The sequence below is a fragment of the Schistosoma haematobium genome, chromosome 2, assembly GCF_000699445.3.
Source record: "Schistosoma haematobium chromosome 2, whole genome shotgun sequence".
NCBI lineage: Eukaryota > Metazoa > Platyhelminthes > Trematoda > Strigeidida > Schistosomatidae > Schistosoma > Schistosoma haematobium.
In genome coordinates this window covers 31,382,379-31,405,529 of record NC_067197.1, presented here as the reverse complement: position 1 = coordinate 31,405,529, position 23,151 = coordinate 31,382,379, and the positions used below count along the sequence as shown (strand labels likewise).

The following is a 23,151-nucleotide window of genomic DNA, read 5'->3' as shown; positions in this document are numbered from 1 at the left end:
GAAAAAAATAATTTAAGTTGGGAGTTTGTATAATCCTCGAAATATGCGGGATATTTAAAAAGGGTGTACACTTACACAACGCTTTGAAATATAAATGTTTCCTTAAAAATACTTTATGAGAGATTCTTTTAGCTTAAATATCGTTTATGGTTGTTTTAAACGTAAAGTGACAGTCTTTTAAAAGCTTGAAAGGGTATAACAACTATACAATCTACGTAGAGATAAAACTGAGTTGTTTGCCATATAATGAATCCCCTATTACCTGTAAGAGATTCATGAACTGTGTTCATATTTCTGTACTACACTCTAAGCAATCACCATTGTTGACAAGCTAACGATAATACATGTTTAGTGAATCGGAGTTCTGCTTCGTACCCGAGAGAGTAAAAGAAATGGTATTACATAAAGTAATTGATACAAATACAATCTACAGTGGTAATACTGATAATTAAAAGTTCATTCTTTGGAAGTACTTTTGAAATCCAGTTGGCACAACCGGCCTTTATGGAACAAATACAACCCATATTTCAAGAGTTGATGATTACAGAACAACCTAAACCGTTTACTTATAAATGATATATACCTGAAATTTCACGTATAATCAAATCATAATCTAGAGCTACTACTTATCACTAAAAAGCCAAAAAACATTCAAATCAATTTGAAACAACATTGCTTCCAAGTGGGGAGAGTCTGCTATCCCTCTCGAAATGCCCTCACATGACCACGCGTATACAGCCATTACCAGCGAAGTCCTACTTACTGCCTCCTCGTGACAGGGGTGTTGTTTACGAAATTGAGAGGACGAAAAGCGAATGCCCGGCGCTTTAACCGGGTTGGTGGAAACGGAGGATCCACCTAGGGGAGTTGGAAAACTCCGATTCCAAACCAGTGGTGTACATGGGCTCCAGGATCTTGGAGGAGCAAAAGGCGTATGAACCAACCGTTGGTCACCGGCTACCATGGGACTGCACCTTCTGACGTTGCTCCACTGCCTTGTGGATTAGACCTCTAGGTCGAAGTCTCCGGGTGTGGCCCATGAAGAAAGCCACCTGCTTCGGTCTGGGCACCCGGGCAGTACCACAGCACACATACAAATCAAGTGACTTGTGTGGCGCATATGTATTCGGTGCCCCTTTGTACCAATATTCATGTGTTTAAATAAATAAATATAGACCGGACATATATTTTGACAAAACTAGACCAAATTTTGATCCGATACAATTGTTATATAAATATAATGAAAAGATTACTTTTCCACTTACATGCACATAGCGTCATACTCAAGACGTTGCTGAGCATGATGGAATTTTGTAGGCGTGAAAAAAGAACGCACAGTTTCATGAACACTCCGAGCCGCTTTGCAGGCATGCACATATTCTGAGCACTCACACAAGAAGTTAGAAACTTTAAGACCAAGCAACGCAGCAGCTATCACTTCTGGAGCTGCATTACGTTTTAATCGGGGAGCTCGATTGAGAACTTCATGTAAGTTTAAAACCAAATTATTCGACAACGCATGCGGTTCGACAAGTGGAGAATAATCTGAATGTTTAAAAACTATGTTTATGTATTGGTTGACTGAAAGTTGAAGATCAACGAATAAAAAGTTTATTAAATTTAGAACATGTTTCCAATATTAGTCTCATAAAAAAATCACCACAACTAAAATATCTTGATAATTAACTATGAGATTGGCTGATCAACGCATGCGACGCTTTTAGCAAGAAAAAAACCTGAAACTGAAATACATTTACTGCCTATGTTACTGTCTTCGAGTTGTTAGTTTGTCAACAATGAAAGATGTCAGTAAAAAGTTCAAAAGTATTTAGTTGCTGGCAGTTCCAAAAGCAAAAACCTGGAAAAGTTCAATATATAATAATATTATAATGAAGATTGTACATTACTTTTAGTAGCTATGAAGCGAGAGTAGATGATTTTCTAGAATTATATCACACAAACTATTATACAATCTATAGTTAACGAAAGAGTAGTTTAAAACAACGAAATTATTACATTTTTATTGCTTTATCTTTCTCAAGATCTTTAGCCCCATTTTTTCATGTACATCTTTATCCTAAACGAAGTTCTCAGCATTAAACCTTTATTGATATTATTACTACTATATTATTTCAACTTTTCTGCTACTTATCTTGTTGATTTCATGTCGTCACATTGATGTGGTATGTGAACTTGAGATTATGAACGTTTGTCAGGCTATCTTGATCAAGACTGACTGACTTGGACTTTTTCAGTAGGTTACAAAAACTTAGATTTTAACATACTTATTGAGAAATAGTTCCTGAATAACGAAACTTTTATCTGACAAAATACTATAACAGAGTAAGAAGTACAAAATGTGGCATAGAAAGAAAAGTGAAAAAATGTATTTAAAGTCCATACGTGATCCAATACTGAAATACATAGTTGCTTCTATACACAGAAAATATTTTACTTTGAGAACCTTAAGCAGACATGTTTGATTTCATGATCAAACCTAAAAAGTAATATAAAGTCTAACTAACAGTAGAACGTGATGTTGAAGAGTAAGAACTTAACACATTCGGTAAGATAAAAATCTGAAAGGCAACATTCGACAAAACAAAGGACGGGCATTGTAAAACGACTAGTAAATTATAACCAAACATAGGTTTGTGTACTTCATGTCTACTAAACATTTTGTGAGTGAGAGTGACACTACCATCATCTGTCCAAACTGGAGTAGTAAAGGCCAACATACCTCCAACGACCTTCTCGAGAGCCAAAAAGCAGAGCTAGAACTATGAGTGTGCAAAAGCAAGTAACTATCTTTACTAAACACCAAAAAGTCACCCATAAGACCAACTGGCTAACTGGAGTTAAAAGAATTCTTTTCTTTTGAATAGGATTCTTTACAAGCATAAAACTGACTAATGGTAAAAAATGGTTAAGGATTATATGTACTATTTAAATGGAGAGAAGTGGTACACTATCATAAAAAAAGTATTAGTTTATGATTTCCATTCACAACACTGGTGAACAGCTCATTCGATTTTGAAATCGTACCATATCAGTCAGTCAGTCACAACGTAAATTCTGGCCAAATGCACATCGATTCAAGTTGCCCTACTCCATTAGCATAAAAAGATGAAATTGTCAGGCAAAATACCACAGTAGGGAAATGATGATAAATCATTTGATGAGGTTATGAATCTTCATCGACTGAGATGGTTGGGCCACGTGTTACGTATGCCTGAACACCGATTACCACGACGTGCAATGCTAACCGGTGTTGGAGATAGTTGGAAGAAGGTTAGGGGCGGCCAAACCAAAACGTGGCATCAGTGCTTGAAGTCACTAACTTCTAGTCTGAGCCATGTTGGTAGATGCAGACTACTTGATTGGGGTCCGCGTGACTATCGTAACCAATGGTTGGAGACTCTTGGTGACATGGCTCAGAATCGATCACAATGGCGTCGGTGTATACACTCTCTGTCTTCCCTTAAATTAAGAGATTAAAATCGCTTCATATCTTTCTTTCTACGAACCAATTCTTTCTTCTTGTAATATATCTCTATATGCAATCTTTCTTTTATATACTACCACCTCTGAATTAACCACTTATATGAATCCGGTGTCCATCTTGTTGTGTTAATGAGGTATGGCAACTTTGACCGATGCACATATGTGCCTGGTCCTACGTTGTAGCTGACTGACTGACAGTAGTAGATGTAGTTACAGTATGAATGGTAATGGGAAAGATTAAGAATCGAACATACAACTCGACAGGAAAATATGGATTACTGAAATGGAAAAAAAAAATTACGAGAAATTTAGAAACTCAGAATTTGAAAAAAAGACAAGGAATTCATGCATCGGCGCCATTGCAAACGATTTTTAGCCATTTCATTCAAAGTCTTTCATTACAGGGTACGATAATCACGCAGAAACCAACTAGTGCCTACGCTCCCACTGACTGAAGCTCAGATGAAGTGAAAGATGAATTTTACAGAAAGCTTTCTGAACTTCTTCAGAAAGCTAAACGCTCAGACATAGTACTCATAGGGGGTGACATTAATGCTCAGATAGGTAGCTTAAACCAAACAGAAAGGCATTTAGGTGGATATTTTAGTATTCCGCCACAGCGAACAGATAATGGTGACCGTCTGCTGCAACTGTGCTCAGACAATCGCTTATTTTTAGCAAACACAAATTTTAAGCATAAGGAGAGACGTCGTCTAACATGGCGACCCCCTACACCAAACCAACGATGGACTCAAATAGACTATATTGCCATCAGTCATCGTTGTAGAGGGCCGGTAGAAGATTGTCGCTCATTCTGGAGTACCTGCTTGGACTCCGACCACGCCCTAATACGGGCACGCATCTGCTTGCGCCTCACTGGACGCAAAAAAGCCACATTAAAAAGACCCATTAGGACTGAGTTAAGTAACGAGAAAACCAAAAGTAGGTTCCAGGAACAACTGAGTTCACAATTAGGTAGTTCTGAAGACGAGGCTGACCCAGATGTTGCTTGGAAAGACATACAAGCAGCTGTGGAAACAGCAGTGACATCTATTAGCGACTTAAACCACAGAGTTACAAAGAACCAATGGATTTCTTCAAAGTCTATCACACTGATGGATTCTCGCAAACTCGTCCCATCAGGTTCCGAACATAATGAAGAGCGACAACAAATCAGATCTAAGTTAAGAAAAAGTCTAAGAAACGACCGTGAGCAGTGGTGGGCAACGAAAGCAAAAAAGATGGAAAAGGCGGCGACTATAGGGAACACAAGACAGCTTTATAGACTAATAAAAGAAACTGGAACTAATAAGTCAAGTGTAAGTGAGATTATTTCGGAAAAAGACGATACTTTCATCTACTTCCAGCCCAGACGTTTAGAACGATGGGTGGAACACTTTAGGGAACAGTTCAGCTGGCCTTCAGCGACCCTACAACTACCCTCCATTCCCAGACAGTGTGAATGGAACATTGAAGTAGGTCCCCCAACTCTAGCAGAAGTTCGAAAGGCTATAGTTAATCTGGAACGAGGAAGGGCAACTGGTCCAGATGGATTGGCTCCAGAAGTCTTTAAGGATGGTGGTCCAATTTTAGCGATTACGTTGACGAATATTTTAGCTAAAATCTGGGAGTTGGGCGTAATCCCATCTGACTGGTCACAATCACATATTGTCCCGATATATAAGAAAAGGTCAAAATCATCCAGCGACAACCACAGAGGGATTAGTTTGACTAACATAGCATCTAAAATACTAGCCTCAATAATTATCAGACGCCTAACAAAGACTGAACTGCAAACACGAAAAAATCGAGCTGGCTTCAGACCTGGTCGTGGCTGCATCGACCACATATTCACCATTCGTCAGGTTCGTCAGGCATACTTATCGACGTCCGACAATGGTGGTCTTTCTTGACTTAAAAGCAGCATTTGACTCTGTAGACTGCGAGATTCTGTGGCAGTATCTGTCATTGAGAGGCGTACCCCAGAAGTACATAAACCTTCTGAAGGCTCTTTACTCGAACACTACTAGTCGAGTCAGAGCTTATGGCGAACTGTCATCTACTTTTGCAACCTCAAGTGGTGTCCGTCAAGGCTGTCTACTTTCTCCATTTTTGCTTAACTTCATCATAGACCTATTGATAGAAATAACATTCTCGTTGACTGAATTCTCGGGTATTGATCTCCTACCAGGAGGTCCACTTAACGACTTAGAATACGCAGATGACATAGTCCTGTTTGGTGAAGACGCTGACAAAATGCAGAGTCTTCTGGTAGCACTAAGCGACAATGCCAGAATGTTTGGAATGCGCTTCTCTCCCTCGAAATGCAAGTTGTTGCTCCAGGACTGTTCTGCGTCAACACCTGAACTAAGGATAGGGAGTGAAGTAGTCTGATCAGCCCTAATGGGTTGGTATCGGACGAAATCTCAGCACGGATTCGAAAAGCTCGTTTGGCTTTTGCCAACTTACGTCACCTTTGGCGAAGGCGAGATATCCGTCTATCAATAAAAGGACGAGTATACTGCGCGGCAGTCCGTTCTGTTTTACTTTACGGCAGCGAAACATGGCCATTAAGAGTAGAAGACACTCATAAGCTATTAGTATTTGACCACAGATGCCTTAGAAATATTGCTGGCGTCTGCTGGGATCACCGGGTAAGTAATAGTGAGGTCAGACGCAGGGTATTAGGAAATGATGGTAAATCAGTTGATGAGGTTATGAATCTTCATCGACTGAGATGGTTGGGCCACGTGTTACGTATGCCTGAACACCGATTACCACGACGTGCAATGCTAACCGGTGTTGGAGATAGTTGGAAGAAAGTTAGGGGCGGCCAAACCAAAACGTGGCATCAGTGCTTGAAGTCACTAACTTCTAGTCTGAGCCATGTTGGTAGATGCAGACTACTTGATTGGGGTCCGCGTGACTATCGTAACCAATGGTTGGAGACTCTTGGTGACATGGCTCAGAATCGATCACAATGGCGTCGGTGTATACACTCTCTGTCTTCCCTTAAATTAAGAGATTAAAATCGCTTCATATCTTTCTTTCTACGAACCAATTCTTTCTTCTTGTAATATATCTCTATATGCAATCTTTCTTTTATATATTACCACCTCTGAATTAACCACTTATATGAATCCGGTGTCCATCTTGTTGTGTTAATGAGGTATGGCAACTTTGACCGATGCACATATGTGCCTGGTCCTACGTTGTAGCTGACTGACTGACTGAGAAACCAACTAGGTAGTCTGCATCCATTGACATGGCTAAGTTCAATTGTCAGTGACTTTATGGATAATGAAATCATGGAGCCCGACCGTTGTTGCTACATTGACTTGGTAGTCAGGATCGCCCATCGTGATGAACCAATCGAGCTACACTGACCGGGACAATTGTTCTCAAGGTCATACAATGCCAGGCAGGTCGGCTGAAGAACGGTGAGACTAAAAACATGTAAACCCAAGGTCAGAGGGCGAAGTCTTACTACTGACTGTACGGAACTCTGATGGCAGTAAGGTGTTTCTCTCGGATAATCAACATCACAGCGTTGCCACCTTACCATAAACGCATGGTGGGGTTGAAAAAGATCGACCCTAACAATGCATACCTCATCTTATCCCACGGATATGCGTCTCCGGCGGTAAAGTCTCAATAAGTACGAAGTTAACACAAAAATGTTGTGTGTGACCGGCCTCAAGCAGTTGTCTCTTGGGCACTGCGATAACGCTCTCAGGTCACTAAGACCAACTCTAACCCAATTTCCTTTTCAGGTACCTCTAGAAGAAATTTTCCACGGTGTGGGCAACCAGGAAGTGGTAACTGCCCTCATACCTCCAACACTATCGTAATCATAATCAATTTCCCTCTTCAATCTCCATTATTCCTCCTACCTCAACTATCAATTCTAAATATCCTCGTTCGAATTCCTCCTCAAGTGTCACCATGACCAGCGATCCTAGTGCGCGAAACACTGTCTCAGATCTACTGAAACCTCGCTCCAAACTACACATTGTAGCCTTCAACGTACACATGCTATGTCAAATCGGCCAGCAGGTCTCCTCCCTAGAATCTCGTACAATTGATGTATGCCGTGTCTCTGATACACGCATACAGGGTCCTAGTGTGGTCGTTCACTCGGCCCCACCTCGTCAAAACGGAGAGCCGATGATACATCCTCCGTTTATCTGGTGAACCAAAGGCTAGTTCTCGTGAACTGGCAAGTGTAGGCATGACAGTAAGTATGAAGGCAGAACAAGAACTATTAGGATGGACCCTGTTATTTATTTATTTATTTGAACACATGAATATTGGTACAAGAGAGCGCCAATATATATGCGCCACACAAAACAATGAGAATTCGAAGAGAAATAGAAAAAGAAAGCTAAGGAGCGCAAAAGAAAAAGGGAACAATAACGAAGAGATTGGTGTAAGATAATGTGGTAGTAACGAGGTACAATCAGAAGAAATCTTTCAGGTAAGAGAGACACAACCACTTTTTATGAAGAAAGTAAATGAAAGTCACAGCAGGGTCGCCACTGGCTTCAACTCTGAGCCACATCTGATAACGTCTCAAGCCACTGTGTAGCATCGTCTCTCGGACCCCAACCAGGGAGTCGTGAAGGACCGACAGAAGCCAGTCCTTTGCAGCTTTCTTTCATGCCACGACACCATGTCATGCACTGACCACCTCTCCGCCTCTTCCAACCAGTCCCAAAGTCGGCAAATAATGCCCGACGTGGAATTCTCTGGGACGACATTCGGAGAACATATCCAAGCCACCGAAGTCGGTGTTTCAAGATGGTGACACCAATTGAATTATCATCTCTGTGCCCGAACACACGATGCCGAACCTCTGCATTACTGACATGGTGTTGCCACTGAATGTCAGCAATCCTTCGGAGACAGCGATGATCGAATACAGATAGTCGTCTAACGTCCTCAACTCGGAGACACCAGGTTTCACAAGCATAGAGCAAAACTGCTCTCACCGACGCGTTGTAGATCCGACCTTTTACAGCCAGACTAACATCACGAAGGCGCCAAAGGTGGCCCAGATTGGCATAAGCCACTCTGGCTTTCACTATACGTGCATTGATCTCATCACTCACACCCTCACCAGCACTCATACAGCTACCCAGATACACGAACTTCTCGACTACTTCTATCTGCTCACCATCCAGGGTGAGTACAGGATTAGAATCCTGCCAGTCTTGTAGAAGTACTTTGCACTGATTGCCAACTGATTAAGTGCGGATTGCATGGCTTGGGCATTATCGCACAGTAAGACAATATCGTCCGCATACTCAAGGTCGAGAAGTCTTTCTCCAGGCAACGGATCCACACCGCCATTACTTACATTCATCAGAGCTGTTTCCAGAATGTCATCGATGGCAAAGTTGAAGAGGAATGGTGAGATTGGGCAACCCTGACTAACCCCACTGCTCGAATGGAACAATCGAGAGAGGTGGTTGTATGCCCTCACTCTGCCTGAGGTGTTTGTATATAGGGCCTCTAAGATGTTAATAAACTTCTCAGGCACATCCTTCTTCAATAGACAATCCCAGAGAACAGTCCTGTCCAACGAATCGAAGGCAGCCCTTATGTCAAGAAACACTACGATTGTTGGCCTGCGATAAGTATGACGATGTTCTAACATTTGGCGGAGGGTGAAGATATGATCAATACATCCTCGACCAGAACGAAAACCAGCCTGCTCCTCGCGAGTCAATCTTTCTCGGGTTTTGAACAACCTACGAAGTATGACGGAAGCCAATAGTTTGGACGCAATCGGAAGTAGACTTATCCCCAGTGGTCTAGTGGCTAAGTGCTCGCGCGCGAAACCAGTGGGTCCTGGGTTCAAATTCCGCGGGGTGCGGGATCGTGGATGCGCACTGCTGAGCAGTCCTATACTAGGACGAAGCGGCCGTCCAGTGCTTCGAGGTTTCGCCCACGAATGCCCTGGTACGGCTGAGAGTGGGGAGAGTCCGCTCTCCCTCTCGAAATACTCTCACATGGCCGCGCGTATACAGCCTCTCCCAGGGAAGTCCTACCCATTGCCTTCTCGTGGCGGGGGTGTTGTTTACGAAAATGAGAGGACGAAAAGCGAATGTCCGGCGCTTTAACCGAATCACAAACCAATGGTGCACATGGGCTCCAGTATCCTGAGGGAACAAATGGCGTACGAACCAATTTCTTGGTCACCGGCTACCATGGGACTGCATCAACTTACGATGCTCCACTGCTTTGTGGGTTAGACCTTTAGGTCAAAGGCTCGGGGAGTGGCCCCCTAAGATAACCACCTGCTTCGGTCTGGGCACCCGGGCAGTATCACAGCCCACACACAAATGATGAACTCTCTATGTCTATGGAAATTACTTTTCTCGCTTCGAAAAACAATCAATTGATCCCTGTTAGCAGTCGCATGTGCTGTTCGACTAAACGGCTCCGCAAGAACTCGGAAGGATAGGGACACATGTTGCCTTTTCGTTGTTTCCGCCTACGCTCACATTGACTGCAGCTCAGATGAAGTGAAAGATGACTTTTACAAAAAGCTTTCTGAACTTCAGAAATCTAAACGCTCAGACATAGTACACGTAGCACGTGACTTTAATGCCCAGGTAAGTAGCTTAAACCGAAAAGAAAGATATTTGGTGGGTATTTTAGTATTCCGGTTCAATGAACAGATAATGGTGACCATCGGCTACAACTGTGCTCAGACAATCGTTCATTTATAGCAAACACTAATTTTAAGCATAAGAAAAGACATAGTCTAAAATGGTGACCGCCTGCACCAAACCAACGATGGACTCAAATAGACCATATTGCCATCAGTTATCGTTGAAGAGGCTAGGTAGAAAACTGTCGATCGTTCTGGAATACCTGTGTGGACTCGGATCATGCTTTGATACGAGCAGGCATTGACTTGTGCCCCGCTGAACGCAGAAAAACCACATTACGAAGACCTATTACGGTTGAACTCAGTGATGAGGAAACCAAAAGTAGATTCCAGGAACAATTGAGGTCACACTTAGGTATTTCTGAAAACGAGGCTGCACCCAAATGTTGCTTGGAAAGATATACAAACAGCTGTGGAAACAGCAGCGACTTCTATTAGTGATTTAAACCAAAGGGTCATGAAAAACTGATGGATTTCTACGAAGTCCATTTCACTAATAGATTCTCGTAAACTCATCACATCAGTCTGTGAACATGATGGAGAGCAAAAACAAATCAGATCCACGTTAACCAAAAGTCTACGGAACGACCGTAAGCAGTGGTGGGCAACGGAAGCAAAAGAGATGGAAAAGGCATTGGTTGTAGGCAACACAAGACAGCTTTTCAAACGAATGGAAGGAACTGGAATTAAGAGGTCAAATGTGAGACGATCTCGGAAAAAGACGATACTATTATCTGCTCTCAGTCCAGACGTTTAGAACGATGGGCGGAACACTAAGGAGCAGTTCAGCCGGCCTTCAGCTACTCTACAGTTACCCAATTTTCAAACAGCCTGAATGGAACATTGAAGTAGGTCCCCGATTTAAAAAGCCACAGCTAATCTGAAACGAGGGAGAGCAGCTGGTCCAGATGGATTTATTCCAGAGGTCTTTAATGATGACGGTTCAGTTTCAGAGATTAGGTTGACTAATATTCCAGCTAAAAATCTGGGAACTGGACGTGATTCCATCTGATCGGACACAATCACTGATCATCCCAATATATAAGGATCAAAATCAGCCTGTGATAACCACAGAGGGATTAGTTTGACTAAGATAGCATCTAAAATGCTAGCCTCAATAGTTATCGGACACCTAACACGAACTAGCGAACTACAAACACGAGAAAATCAGGCTGGTTTCAGACCTGATCGTGGCTGCATCAACCACATATTAACTACTCGCCAGATTTTAGAACACAGGAATGCTTATCGACGTCCGACAATGGTGGCCTTTCTTAACTTAAAAACAGCATTTGAATCTGTAGACCGAGGTTCTGTGGGTGTCATTGAAAAATGTACCTCAGAAGTACATAAACCTTGTGAATGCTTTTCCCTTGAACACTACCAGTCAATTCAGAGCTTATGAGAAATACCATCTGATTTCGCGACCCCAAACGGTGTCCGACAAGGCAGTAGACTATCTCCTTTTTAAAGAGAACAAGAACGAAGACTGGTGCAGAGTAATATGAATTCATTTTATTTTGTTAGGTTCTAATCAGCTGCTTACAACCTAAGATATTTGAAAATCAACGTTATTACAAATATTTGACATACTTATACATACGAGGGTGATCAAAGATGAATATATGTATCATGATATAGCGAAGATTTCAAGAGTTAGTAAGGTTACGAAAATTTGTTTTGGACAAATAAAGTTTGGAAGGGAAAGTCCCAGAACATTGAGATAGTGATTAGAACTCATGGAGTTAACAAAATTAAATGATTGTTTAGTTAAGCAACTGAAAATAGATTACCTTACTACTGTCACATTCCTCTACAGTCGGCCGCATATCTTTTAGTCTCACTGTTCTACAAACCACCTGTCTGGTGTAATGGGGCCTAAAAGAAGCATGTGTTTCAAACAATATAGCACAGTTGAGTCACCACGATAGGCCATTTCGACCACCACACTAAAGTAGTAACTATGGTTGGGACCTTTCTATACTGCACATCGAACCCATACATACGAAAATATTTTAACCACTAGGTAAATATAAAGTGAATTTAGAAACTTCAGCCACAAAAAGAAAATAATGACACCACTTCAATGTTTTCCTATTTTTTTCTTTTTAATCACAACAAAAACGTACATCTCTAACGGTCCACATACTAGTTGTACCGCAGTACAAAGAAAACGTTTTGTATGCATAAAATTTACTGAAAACAATTAAATTGCGAAAGACCTTAAAAGACGAACTTTTCAATGGGAAGGAAAGATAGACATAATCAACATAGGAAAACTCACCCTCTGTGTTTGCCCCACTAACACCATAGAAATGACTATGTTGCATCCAAGAATATATAAACACTTGCACATCTCTAAACAATATTAATGAGGTCACATTAATACAAACCTGCATGTTTCATATAATTTGTTGAAAACGTGTGGATCGGCTAAAAAACTGAAAACAGTCTGCAAAGCCCCGGTATTGCCCTCCTCCGGAACTGTGCGATGATATAATACATGTGTCATTGGAAGCCAATATATACAAAAATTCTATTGGAAGAATGAGGAAAACAAAGCACTCACAATAATGATAAACTGTCGAAATAATGTTGAAGGTAGACCAAGCAAGCAATGAGTGGTGAAATTAGGAGGAGGATTTTCTATTAGAGACAACAAACATGAGTTACTAAGCGATAGTTCCTTCCGAAACATCAGTTGTTTCAAATTCTTTGATATTTTGTAGTAAGCGAACGTCCCATATATAGTTTTTATTTCTCCCTTGTTTGCGAAATGATTAAACTGGAAAAAATACTCCAATTCCAGTGGTGATGAGAAAGGCAAAATATTTGAAAACAACTTGAAGCAATCATTTAGTTGAGACTTAACCTTCCACCCAGAAGGTATGTTGCTGAGGACAATTTTCGACAAGCATATTAGAGGAGAAGAATTATTATCCTGAAACATAGAAGCAACACAGCATTAATAAGTCCCGCTTGTTTTGTATTCAATACTTTTGTGATAATCTGGTGTTGAAATGGTTCAAATGGTTGTGGACGGAATAGAAGAAACTTTCGTTTAACGAGCTTCCGTGTCTAGTTGCAGTAGATTACCAATACCTCTATGCAGGAACCTAGATATATTAACAGTAATAGAGGAAAAAGAAATTGGTAAATCGTAGTAAGATATTATCCTTTGTCTTTAAAAATAGGTCAGGTTGCCTCTTAAAGGATTCCTGAGAAGTCGCTTGGATTACCCCAGCCAGCAGCACTTGACAACTCTTAGGGAGTAGAAGTTGTCTACAGTCCGTTCTGTTGTGTTGTGTCTCTAGTTTCTGGGTCTTCAATCTTCAGTAATAAGGATAGTAGGTTGATGAACCTGTGTTAATCCTGACGCACTGCTTTACATTGAAGGTCCAGCTTCTCATTGAAAGTATTCACTGATGAGGCTGATACCACTTGTTCGGGTAAGGCGTTCCAATGATTGACTACTCGATGAGAAAAACGGAACCCCACTTTAAGTTTATTAGATCTTGGTTTATGAACCTTCTTGCTATGACCGCGGAGATTATTAGTGCTGGAGGGAGCAAAAAGATAAGACATATTAACACCCAAATCATAATTAAAGATACGAAATGCCAGTATAAGGTCACCTCGTGTCCTACGATACGACAAGGGGAAAAGATTTAGGCGTTTTAAACGCTCATCGTAAAGGAGTCTAGAAAGACCCTTCACTAATTTTGTTCCCACACGCTGGACACGCTCAAGGGAGTTAGTATCCTTTACCAGACACGGGCTAGCTGCTTGGATACAGTACTCTAAATGTGGTCTAACATATATGGGATATAAAATTCGAAACGTTTCCTCGTCAAAAGATTTGAACGCTCGGCGAAGTGACCATAACGCACGAAAACCTTTGACAACGGCTGCTTTGCAATGCGCAGTTGTTTTTAAATCATGACTTAATATTACTCCTAAGTCCTTATGCTCTTGAACGCATGGAAGAGGTTTACCCTCAATAGTATAACGGTAACTATCACCGTGACCGACGTGCATTAGTACACTCTTCCTAGCATTGATTTCTAAACCCCACTCTCGAGCCCATCTAACTAAATCGTCTAAGTCAGCTTGAAGATCCAGATGATCAGCCACAGGATTTGCATTCTGCAGCTCGGAATCTACCAATCAAATATACGAACGAGTGAGGAAACTTTAATTTGTGACACACCTACAGTTAGTGATCGTCCAATCGTGCCGAAACAATATCGACGCAACGTCTTCAACACATTGTACGAAATATCTGACAGAAAGTGTTTGAACTACCATCCCGCTCATAACAATGATTTTTACTGCCTAATATGATTGAAGACGTGAGAGAGTAGCATACTCCTGTGTAATTTTCGGAAATCTCGAGTGTTTAGGCACAACGAATGTCCATTAGGTTCTTTTGCAACCCATCACGCTCGTTTCGATCATTCTTTGGCAGTACTCCTATGAGATCCAAGTGGATACTTTTACCTCCCAAAGTGCGTGAACCGTTTCATATGATAGGGAGAAGAAATACCTATCAAGGATAGTACTGCTGGAACAAATGCCCTCAATTTCGTCGAATGACTAGCACTACTGCACAGATCGTGTACGCCAGTTCGAATTTGGACTTTTCCGTTGTTTTGCTACACTAATAAGAACCATATGATTCTGAACAATCGCCTACCACCCACCAAATAATTGAAAGAACGACAATGAATGAAAATTAGTGTTTGAGAGTGAAAGAATGGTGAGAGAAGCAATCCAGTTAGGAAAAAATACAAGAAAGAATTGTCCAGGTAAATACGTTACGCTCACCTTTATGGAAACAGTTGCAGCACGATGTCTACTGGCTTCTCTTCTGAGCGATGTCGGATAGCGTCTGAAGCCGTTAAGTTGTACCATCTCCAGGGCCCAAGCAGAGAGTAATGTAGGACCAACAGAAGCCAGTCCTGTACAGCTTTTTTGCATACTATGACAACATTGCATACAGTTACAACCTCTCCGGCTTCGGCGAATGATGCACGACGTGGAATGTACTGATACGACATTCGTAAGACATTTCCAAGCCATTGAAGTAGATGTTTCAATATAGTGACATCATTTGAATACTCGTTGCTGTACCTATTATTCTTTACTTTTCTCCATCATTCCTTCCCCGGTTTTTGAGAAAAGACTGCTGTATTGCGGAGAGTGCTGAAGGCAGTTAGCAAGACGTGTGCTGAATCTTCCGAGGTCATAATTAATATGGTTGTGGATAGACATCTAAAGTCATGCAAACTCCTGGCAGGTGTTGTTTTATCAGATACTAACCATCCCCTTCACTCTTATCTTTCTCCTTGTATGTCTTCTGGTAGAACGAGACGTAATTACATTAAAATTCATGAACTCAAGCAAAAGTATAAAAGTTCTATAATACCTTACCTAGCAAATATACTCTGTGACGAACAGGTTGTTAGAGTTAACGTAGTCAATAACCTGCATTCTTAACATGTCTCTAATTTGAAAAGTTGTACAGTTTTTCGGGGTTTTTTTACCTTTTTTTCCTTTTTCGTCTTCGTTACTGTTTTTTGCGTAAGTAACTTGTTGAAATACCTTGTGCTGAGAATTCTATATTGTGCTAAAATAAAATGTTGAATAAAGCCATTAAATAAATAAAAAAAATGAATAAAATAACACACGACTCCAAACATTTGTATTACCAACATGGTGTTACCACTGGATGTCAGCAATCCTTCGGAGACAACGATGATCAAACACAGATAGTAGTATGTTGTCCTCACCTTGTAAAGACCAGGTCTTACACGCATAGAAAAGGACTGCTCTCACTGACACACTGAAAATGCGACCATTTGCGAACAGACTAATATCACGAGGGCTTCAAAGACGACCCAGATTGCCATAAGCCACTCTGGCTTCCAATGTACGTGAATCGATCTCATCGCAGACTCAACCACCAGCGCTTACGAAGATACTGATGTACACAAACTTCTCATCTACTTGTATCCTCTAAGTACGCAAAGTGAGTGTGGGTTCAGAGTCTATCTAGTTTTGACGATATGGTCAATACATCCTCGATCAGAACAAAAACCAGCCTTAGAGTCAACCTTTCCGGGGTTTTGGACAATCTATGACATGAAGAAAGCCTATGTTTTGAACGGGATCGGAAGTAGATTCGCAGTCAACCTTCAATAAATCTTTTGAATTTTTTCTCCGGAATCAACTCGATAATGACAGTCAGTGTATAGTCTTTTGGTGATGGTATACTTCTAGCATCTGCATAAACAGCGCATGTGCTTCTAAAAGTAGTGTATCATTCAACTCAATAAATTTACTGTTAACCAGTTTACACATGCAATATTGAAAACTCTAATAGATCAGCACTAACAAATACATTTGTGAAGTGTGTATAATATTATTCGTAAAGGAAATATTACAGTACGACCAACCGGAAACAAAAAAAACAAGTCCTTAGATAGATTACATAAAGACGTACAAATAACTTCCATTAAATATATAATGCGAGCAACTAAAATTAGATGCTTGTGCAACAAGACTGCGATACCTTATTGTAACGATTAATGCTTTATAAATCCTACCGAAATGTCTCGACAGCACTGTTGTTGATTGATGTTTTTCCAGGTAGTAGGAAAGGAAGTATTGATACCATTGGTCTTCTTTAATGATGCTAACATTCCATCTTTAGTAGCAGCAACTCCATACTTTCGTTCCTGGTCGAAGCCAATATTGTGACTGCTGTTTGCAGTTCAAGATGAAATTTCATGGTCAGCGGGAGTTTCCAACGAAAATACGATGTTATTTCAAATTACTGTTATACGGACGGTCATAATTAACATTGTTGCCAACGTCATTTATCATAACAGCGTTGAAACGTTTTAGCACCGACTGAAAGCTAGTTCATACACTATATCTGATTTTTCAATGACAGACAAATGATTGCACTATATCCTTCTCTCATTTTGGAAGTTGGTACTACAGTTGCGACAGTACGTTCTGCAGTTTACCATTTATCCTGAACTTGTATTATTATGCTTTCATACATTTCAGTCTTCTCTAACTGGACTTTTATTAGTTAACGCTGGTCGTCAGTAAAAATTAATAATGTTATTTCATTGTTTTCCAGTCAGACCACTGCCTATGGGGTCTTGTTTGACTGAACTCAGGGTCACGTGTTTGAGTAAATGACAAGGGACCTCAGTATTCTAAAATCCCAACAGGCTGAAGTCTGGTAAGCTTAAGATCATTAAAACCAAATTCGGCTACGTAGCACATTTAGGGACTATCCGTGCCTCTACCGTCCCCAGCCATGATCACAAAAATATTGTAACAAGCTACGATGAGAAGAGTACAGAGCTTTCAACAGTTAAAGTGTATCAGCTAGGTATCTAGTACCGTATATTCAAGATTTCTCGGATGACCTACAGAGAATGAACTTATTCTCCAAAGTTAATTTGAACAATCTGTCTCACGGCATCCCAGTAGATGAAGATGTTTCTGAGACATTTACATATTTTAGATTGTTGTAGTTCGAGCAATTGCCATTTCATCCTGAACGTTGTACAAAATTCCAAATTTTTACCAATATTTTACTTCAAGTTATGCTTCACACCAAAGCATGATGCAGACGACCTGGTGGCTGACAGAATCGATATGAAATCACATGAACAGCATGTGAGAATTGTGTTGAAACCATAAAATGAAAAAGGAATGTACGTTCATCAAAGTGTGTTTCCAGGGTTGAGACTCTGTATTTTGTTTGACACCACAAATCAGTCAGCAAAAAGATAGAAATTCGTACGCACATAAATCAGTTCAAGTTGCGATACCACATTAGCACATAGATACAGTTATCGATTCAAATCTCGTAGTGGTAGAGATAGTAAAAGTACAAGCAGTAATCGGAAAGATTAGGGTTTGAAGATGTTCACTGAAATAAATTTGAAAAGACAAAAAAACAGACAAAGTATTTAGGAGATTAGAATTTGGGAGAACACAAAAAGTGGATGTACCTGTGCCATTGCAAACGATTCTGAGCGGCTCAGTCCACTTGTCAGTGACTTCATGGACTTGTGCCATGCTTTGGTCTGGCCACCCCTAGCTTTCTTCCAACCTACTCCTATACCATTGAGCATCGCATGTCGGGGCAGTCGGTGGTTGGGCATACGTAGCACATGTCCCAGCCATCTCAACTGATGAAGTTTCACTACTTCATCAATTGATTTGCCATCCTTACCTAGTACTCGTCTCCTAATAACTGAGTTACTTACTCGGTGGTCCCAGGATACACGAGCAATGTTTCGAAGACACCTATGATTGAATACTAGCAACCTACGAATATCCCCTACTCTTACCGGCCATGTTTCACTGCCATAAAGTAGGACGGAACGAACTGCTGCACAGTAAACACGTCCTTTGGTTGATAGATGGATATCTCACCTACGCCATAAATGACGCAAGTTGGCAAAAGCTAGTCGAGCCTTCTGTACCCGTGCTGAGATTTCGTCACACACCAGACCACAAGGGCTGATGAGACTTCTAAGATAAGTGAAGCGGTCGACACACTCAACTACTTCACTCCCTAACACTAGTTCGGGTGTCGATGTAACCCAATCCCGAAGCAACATTTTGCATTTCGAGGGAGAGAATCGCATCCCGAACATGCTTGCATTGTTGCTTAGAGTGGTCAGAAGACTCTGCATTTTGTCAGCGTCTTCACCAAATAGAACTATGTCATCGGCATATTCAAAGTCAACAAGTTGACCTCCTGATAGAAGTTCAACCCCTGGAAATTCAAATGAGGAAAGTGTTATCTCTGAAAGCACGTCAATGACAGTTAAACAGGAATGGAGAGAGTGAACAGCCCTGACAAACACCACTTGAGGTAATCGATTCTGATGACAGTTCGCCATAAGCTCTCACTCTACCAGTTGTGTTCGAGTGAAGAGCCTGTATAAGGTTAATGTACTTCTTTGGTACTCCTTTCAGTGACAAACACTGCCATAGAACCTTACGATCAACGGAGTCGAATGGTGCCTTGAAGTCGAGAAATACTACCATTGTGGGGCGTCTTAATGTGTGTCTTTGTTCTAGGGCTAGACGTAGTGTGGATTTCTGGTCTATAGAGCCACGTCCAGGTCGGAAACCGGCCTGGTCTTCTCAAGTCTGCTCCTCATGAGCTTTAGTTGGGTTGAAATATATTCTTAGCTTGGCTATCTTTAGGTAGAACACTTAGAGGTTTCCTTGCAGCGTCCAGTAAGACGCAGACAAACTTTCGCCCACACTAAAGCATGATCTGAATCTAAGCATGTGTTACAGAACAAGAGTCAGTCCGCTATCGAGCCCCTCCATAGGTGGCTGATAGCGATGTGATCTATTTGGGTCCGACGTTGAGATGAATTAAGGGGTCGCCAAGCCAAAAGTTGTTTTTCCTTATGCTTAAAGTTAGTATTTGCAAAAAACAGGCGGTTATCTGAGCTACGATACTATAAGATCCACCTAGATGTCTTTCCCTCAGCATTAAAGTCACCAGCCACTATTACTACATCAGAGCGTCTAGCTTTTCGGGGATGATTGGAAAGCTTTCTGTAAAAGTCATCTTTTACATCGTCTGAGCTGCAGTCAGTGGGAGAGTAGACAAAGACGACGAAGAGGCAACGACGAGTTTCCCCACTGCTCCGTTCGGTCGGACAGTGCACAAACGACTGTCTACTGGGATCCACTCTAAGCGAGCTAGTCCTGCCCTAGGAGTCAATGCTATACCTACATCGGGAAGCAGCGTCCGGGCTTCCGGTTGCACGTAGTGTGAGCCTAAATGGTTCATTATTTTGATATGATATGGTTAAATGAACCACGCTACTCGGATCATGGATGCGCGAGTTTCTGAACTTCTAGCTAAGGAAGCCTGTTGTCCTATTTTGCATAGTGTTCGGAACTTAAAAGCTCCCATATATAGATTAGAGCGTGGTTTCAGTAGAACAGGAATAATGTTCTACGTGTTGGCATTAACGACGTGTGAGCATGACCGCAGAGCCCAAAGAACAACTGCTCGAGGCCGATCACTCACAGTCTTCTGTGTGGCCCTTTTAACGCGTTAGCTCCGTTCTTCAAAAGGCCTTGCCGCCGAGAAGGAAATCCACGAGGTAAGGTGAGATATTTTTAAGGTTGAGCTTTTCTAACACTTTCTTCTTTGTGAGAAGGCAGCATTGCTGTAGATGATGGTCGCCTGAAGGGAACACCTTAACCCTCTACAGTCGGCAATGCGACTTCGCCCTCAGAACTTAAGTTGCAGCTTTTAGTCTTACCGTTCTCCAATCGACCTGCCTGGTATAGTAGAACCCACAGGAATATATGTTGCAGCCAATATAGCTCGGCTAGGTCGTCAAGATAGGCAAGCCCGATCACCACGTTAAAGTAGCAGCTAAGGTCAAGGATGCACTATGAACTTGGACGGGATAGTACCCATTAAAAAGAAAGTAGATGCCATTTAACAATATTTCAGACCACATTCTTCGGCAAAAATTAAGAGTTCCGTAGGTTCAATAATCTTTTATATATGGTTGTAAGTAGCAAAAACAAGCGCTATCAAATGTCCCTAGAAAAAAATCAGATTTTAGTTAGACTTACGGGTCCATTGAGGCATTAGATAGAAAGGGAGTAAAGTGTTTCATGTATATATGATGACGTATTCAAGCCGAAATTCCGCGTTCACCTTAAGGATGGAAGCTTTAAACATGACAATAAGTGGTACCCTTATTAAACTGATTAAAGAAGCGTAAGCTGATAACGTTCTCCTCAACAGGATTCATTAAGAGGAAACGAACGTCTCGTTATTTATTTGAAATTTTCAATAAATGTTGCTTCAAGGAGTTCGTGGTTTACATGGATCATAAAGTAATGGTAAATGTATGGAAAACTAAAGCCAATAGAAACGTTGACCTCAAGAAACCCGATATCTCGAATCCACATCACAGTTCACCAGTATTATATGGTATTCAAGGCAAGGATAATCAGGCATCTAAAACATTGCTTTCTATTAGCAATGAATATAATTCGACAATTTGCCGTTATATATCAGAATTCAAAAGACAACTAGAAGGGCAAAAATCTAGAATATCTACTTCCAAGAACGAACTTCTTTACAGATTTTTAATGTCTTAACTCACATTTTTTACTAGATGTGATTCTCATATGGGAGGGAGGTAGGTGAACACGTCACATCGGACAATTCATAGTGATTAGATAAGTTAAATCCAGACAAAGGATAACATAATATGAAAGTGCGTGATATCAATAGATCATTATTGAGCACGAGAGACACGATATTTGATTGTAAATGTATCAATGTCGAGTAATAAACGTACTACAACAACCTACCATAAAGTACACCACTTTCTGTCAGTCAGTCAGCTACAACGTAGGACCAGGCACATATGTGCATCGGTCAAAGTTGCCATACCTCATTAACACAACAAGATGGACACCGGATTCATATAAGTGGTTAATTCAGAGGTGGTAATATATAAAAGAAAGATTGCATATAGAGATATATTACAAGAAGAAAGAATTGGTTCGTAGAAAGAAAGATATGAAGCGATTTTAATCTCTTAATTTAAGGGAAGACAGAGAGTGTATACACCGACGCCATTGTGATCGATTCTGAGCCATGTCACCAAGAGTCTCCAACCATTGGTTACGATAGTCACGCGGACCCCAATCAAGTAGTCTGCATCTACCAACATGGCTCAGACTAGAAGTTAGTGACTTCAAGCACTGATGCCACGTTTTGGTTTGGCCGCCCCTAACCTTCTTCCAACTATCTCCAATACCGGTTAGCATTGCACGTCGTGGTAATCGGTGTTCAGGCATACGTAACACGTGGCCCAACCATCTCAGTCGATGAAGATTCATAACCTCATCAACTGATTTACCATCATTTCCTAATACCCTGCGTTTAACCTCACTATTACTTACCCGGTGATCCCAGCAGACGCCAGCAATATTTCTAAGGCATCTGTGGTCAAATACTAATAGCTTATGAGTGTCTTCTACTCTTAATGGCCATGTTTCGCTGCCGTAAAGTAAAACAGAACGGACTGCCGCGCAGTATACTCGTCCTTTTATTGATAGACGGATATCTCGCCTTCGCCAAAGGTGACGTAAGTTGGCAAAAGCCAAACGAGCTTTTCGAATCCGTGCTGAGATTTCGTCCGATACCAACCCATTAGGGCTGATCAGACTACTTCACTCCCTATCCTTAGTTCAGGTGTTGACGCAGAACAGTCCTGGAGCAACAACTTGCATTTCGAGGGAGAGAAGCGCATTCCAAACATTCTGGCATTGTCGCTTAGTGCTACCAGAAGACTCTGCATTTTGTCAGCGTCTTCACCAAACAGGACTATGTCATCTGCGTATTCTAAGTCGTTAAGTGGACCTCCTGGTAGGAGATCAATACCCGAGAATTCAGTCAACGAGAATGTTATTTCTATCAATAGGTCTATGATGAAGTTAAGCAAAAATGGAGAAAGTAGACAGCCTTGACGGACACCACTTGAGGTTGCAAAAGTAGATGACAGTTCGCCATAAGCTCTGACTCGACTAGTAGTGTTCGAGTAAAGAGCCTTCAGAAGGTTTATGTACTTCTGGGGTACGCCTCTCAATGACAGATACTGCCACAGAATCTCGCAGTCTACAGAGTCAAATGCTGCTTTTAAGTCAAGAAAGACCACCATTGTCGGACGCCGATAAGTATGCCTATGTTCTAGAACCTGACGAATGGTGAATATGTGGTCGATGCAGCCACGACCAGGTCTGAAGCCAGCTTGGTTCTCTCGTGTTTGCAGTTCATGAGTTCACTTTCTACAGTTGCTTAACCAGCATGTTTTAAGATTAATCGGAGCAAAACTCCAATAGAAGTCGATTCTAGAGGCAAGATATTGTAG

The 23,151-nt window shown here is 41.3% G+C and overlaps 1 protein-coding gene across 3 annotated transcripts in view; it reads right to left on the bottom strand.

The window, feature by feature from the left end:
- APPBP2_1 (Amyloid protein-binding protein 2) overlaps window positions 1–13,270 on the bottom strand; it is a 44,241-nt gene extending 30,971 nt beyond the window's left edge. For 2 of the 3 annotated variants that reach the window (XM_051214941.1, XM_051214940.1), the window contains exons 1-4: window positions 12,753–13,270; window positions 12,577–12,719; window positions 12,468–12,541; window positions 1,266–1,581 (exon numbers count right to left, since the gene is read on the bottom strand). In XM_051214941.1, coding sequence (XP_051068126.1) covers window positions 1,266–1,581; window positions 12,468–12,541; window positions 12,577–12,719; window positions 12,753–13,133 — 914 coding nt within the window. In that variant the 5' untranslated portion in view covers window positions 13,134–13,270. Of the gene's footprint in view, window positions 1–1,265; window positions 1,582–9,763; window positions 12,542–12,576; window positions 12,720–12,752 lie in introns of all 3 variants that reach the window. The other variant, XM_051214939.1, reaches the window with a different exon arrangement.
- Between the last annotated feature and the right edge of the window lie 9,881 nt (window positions 13,271–23,151).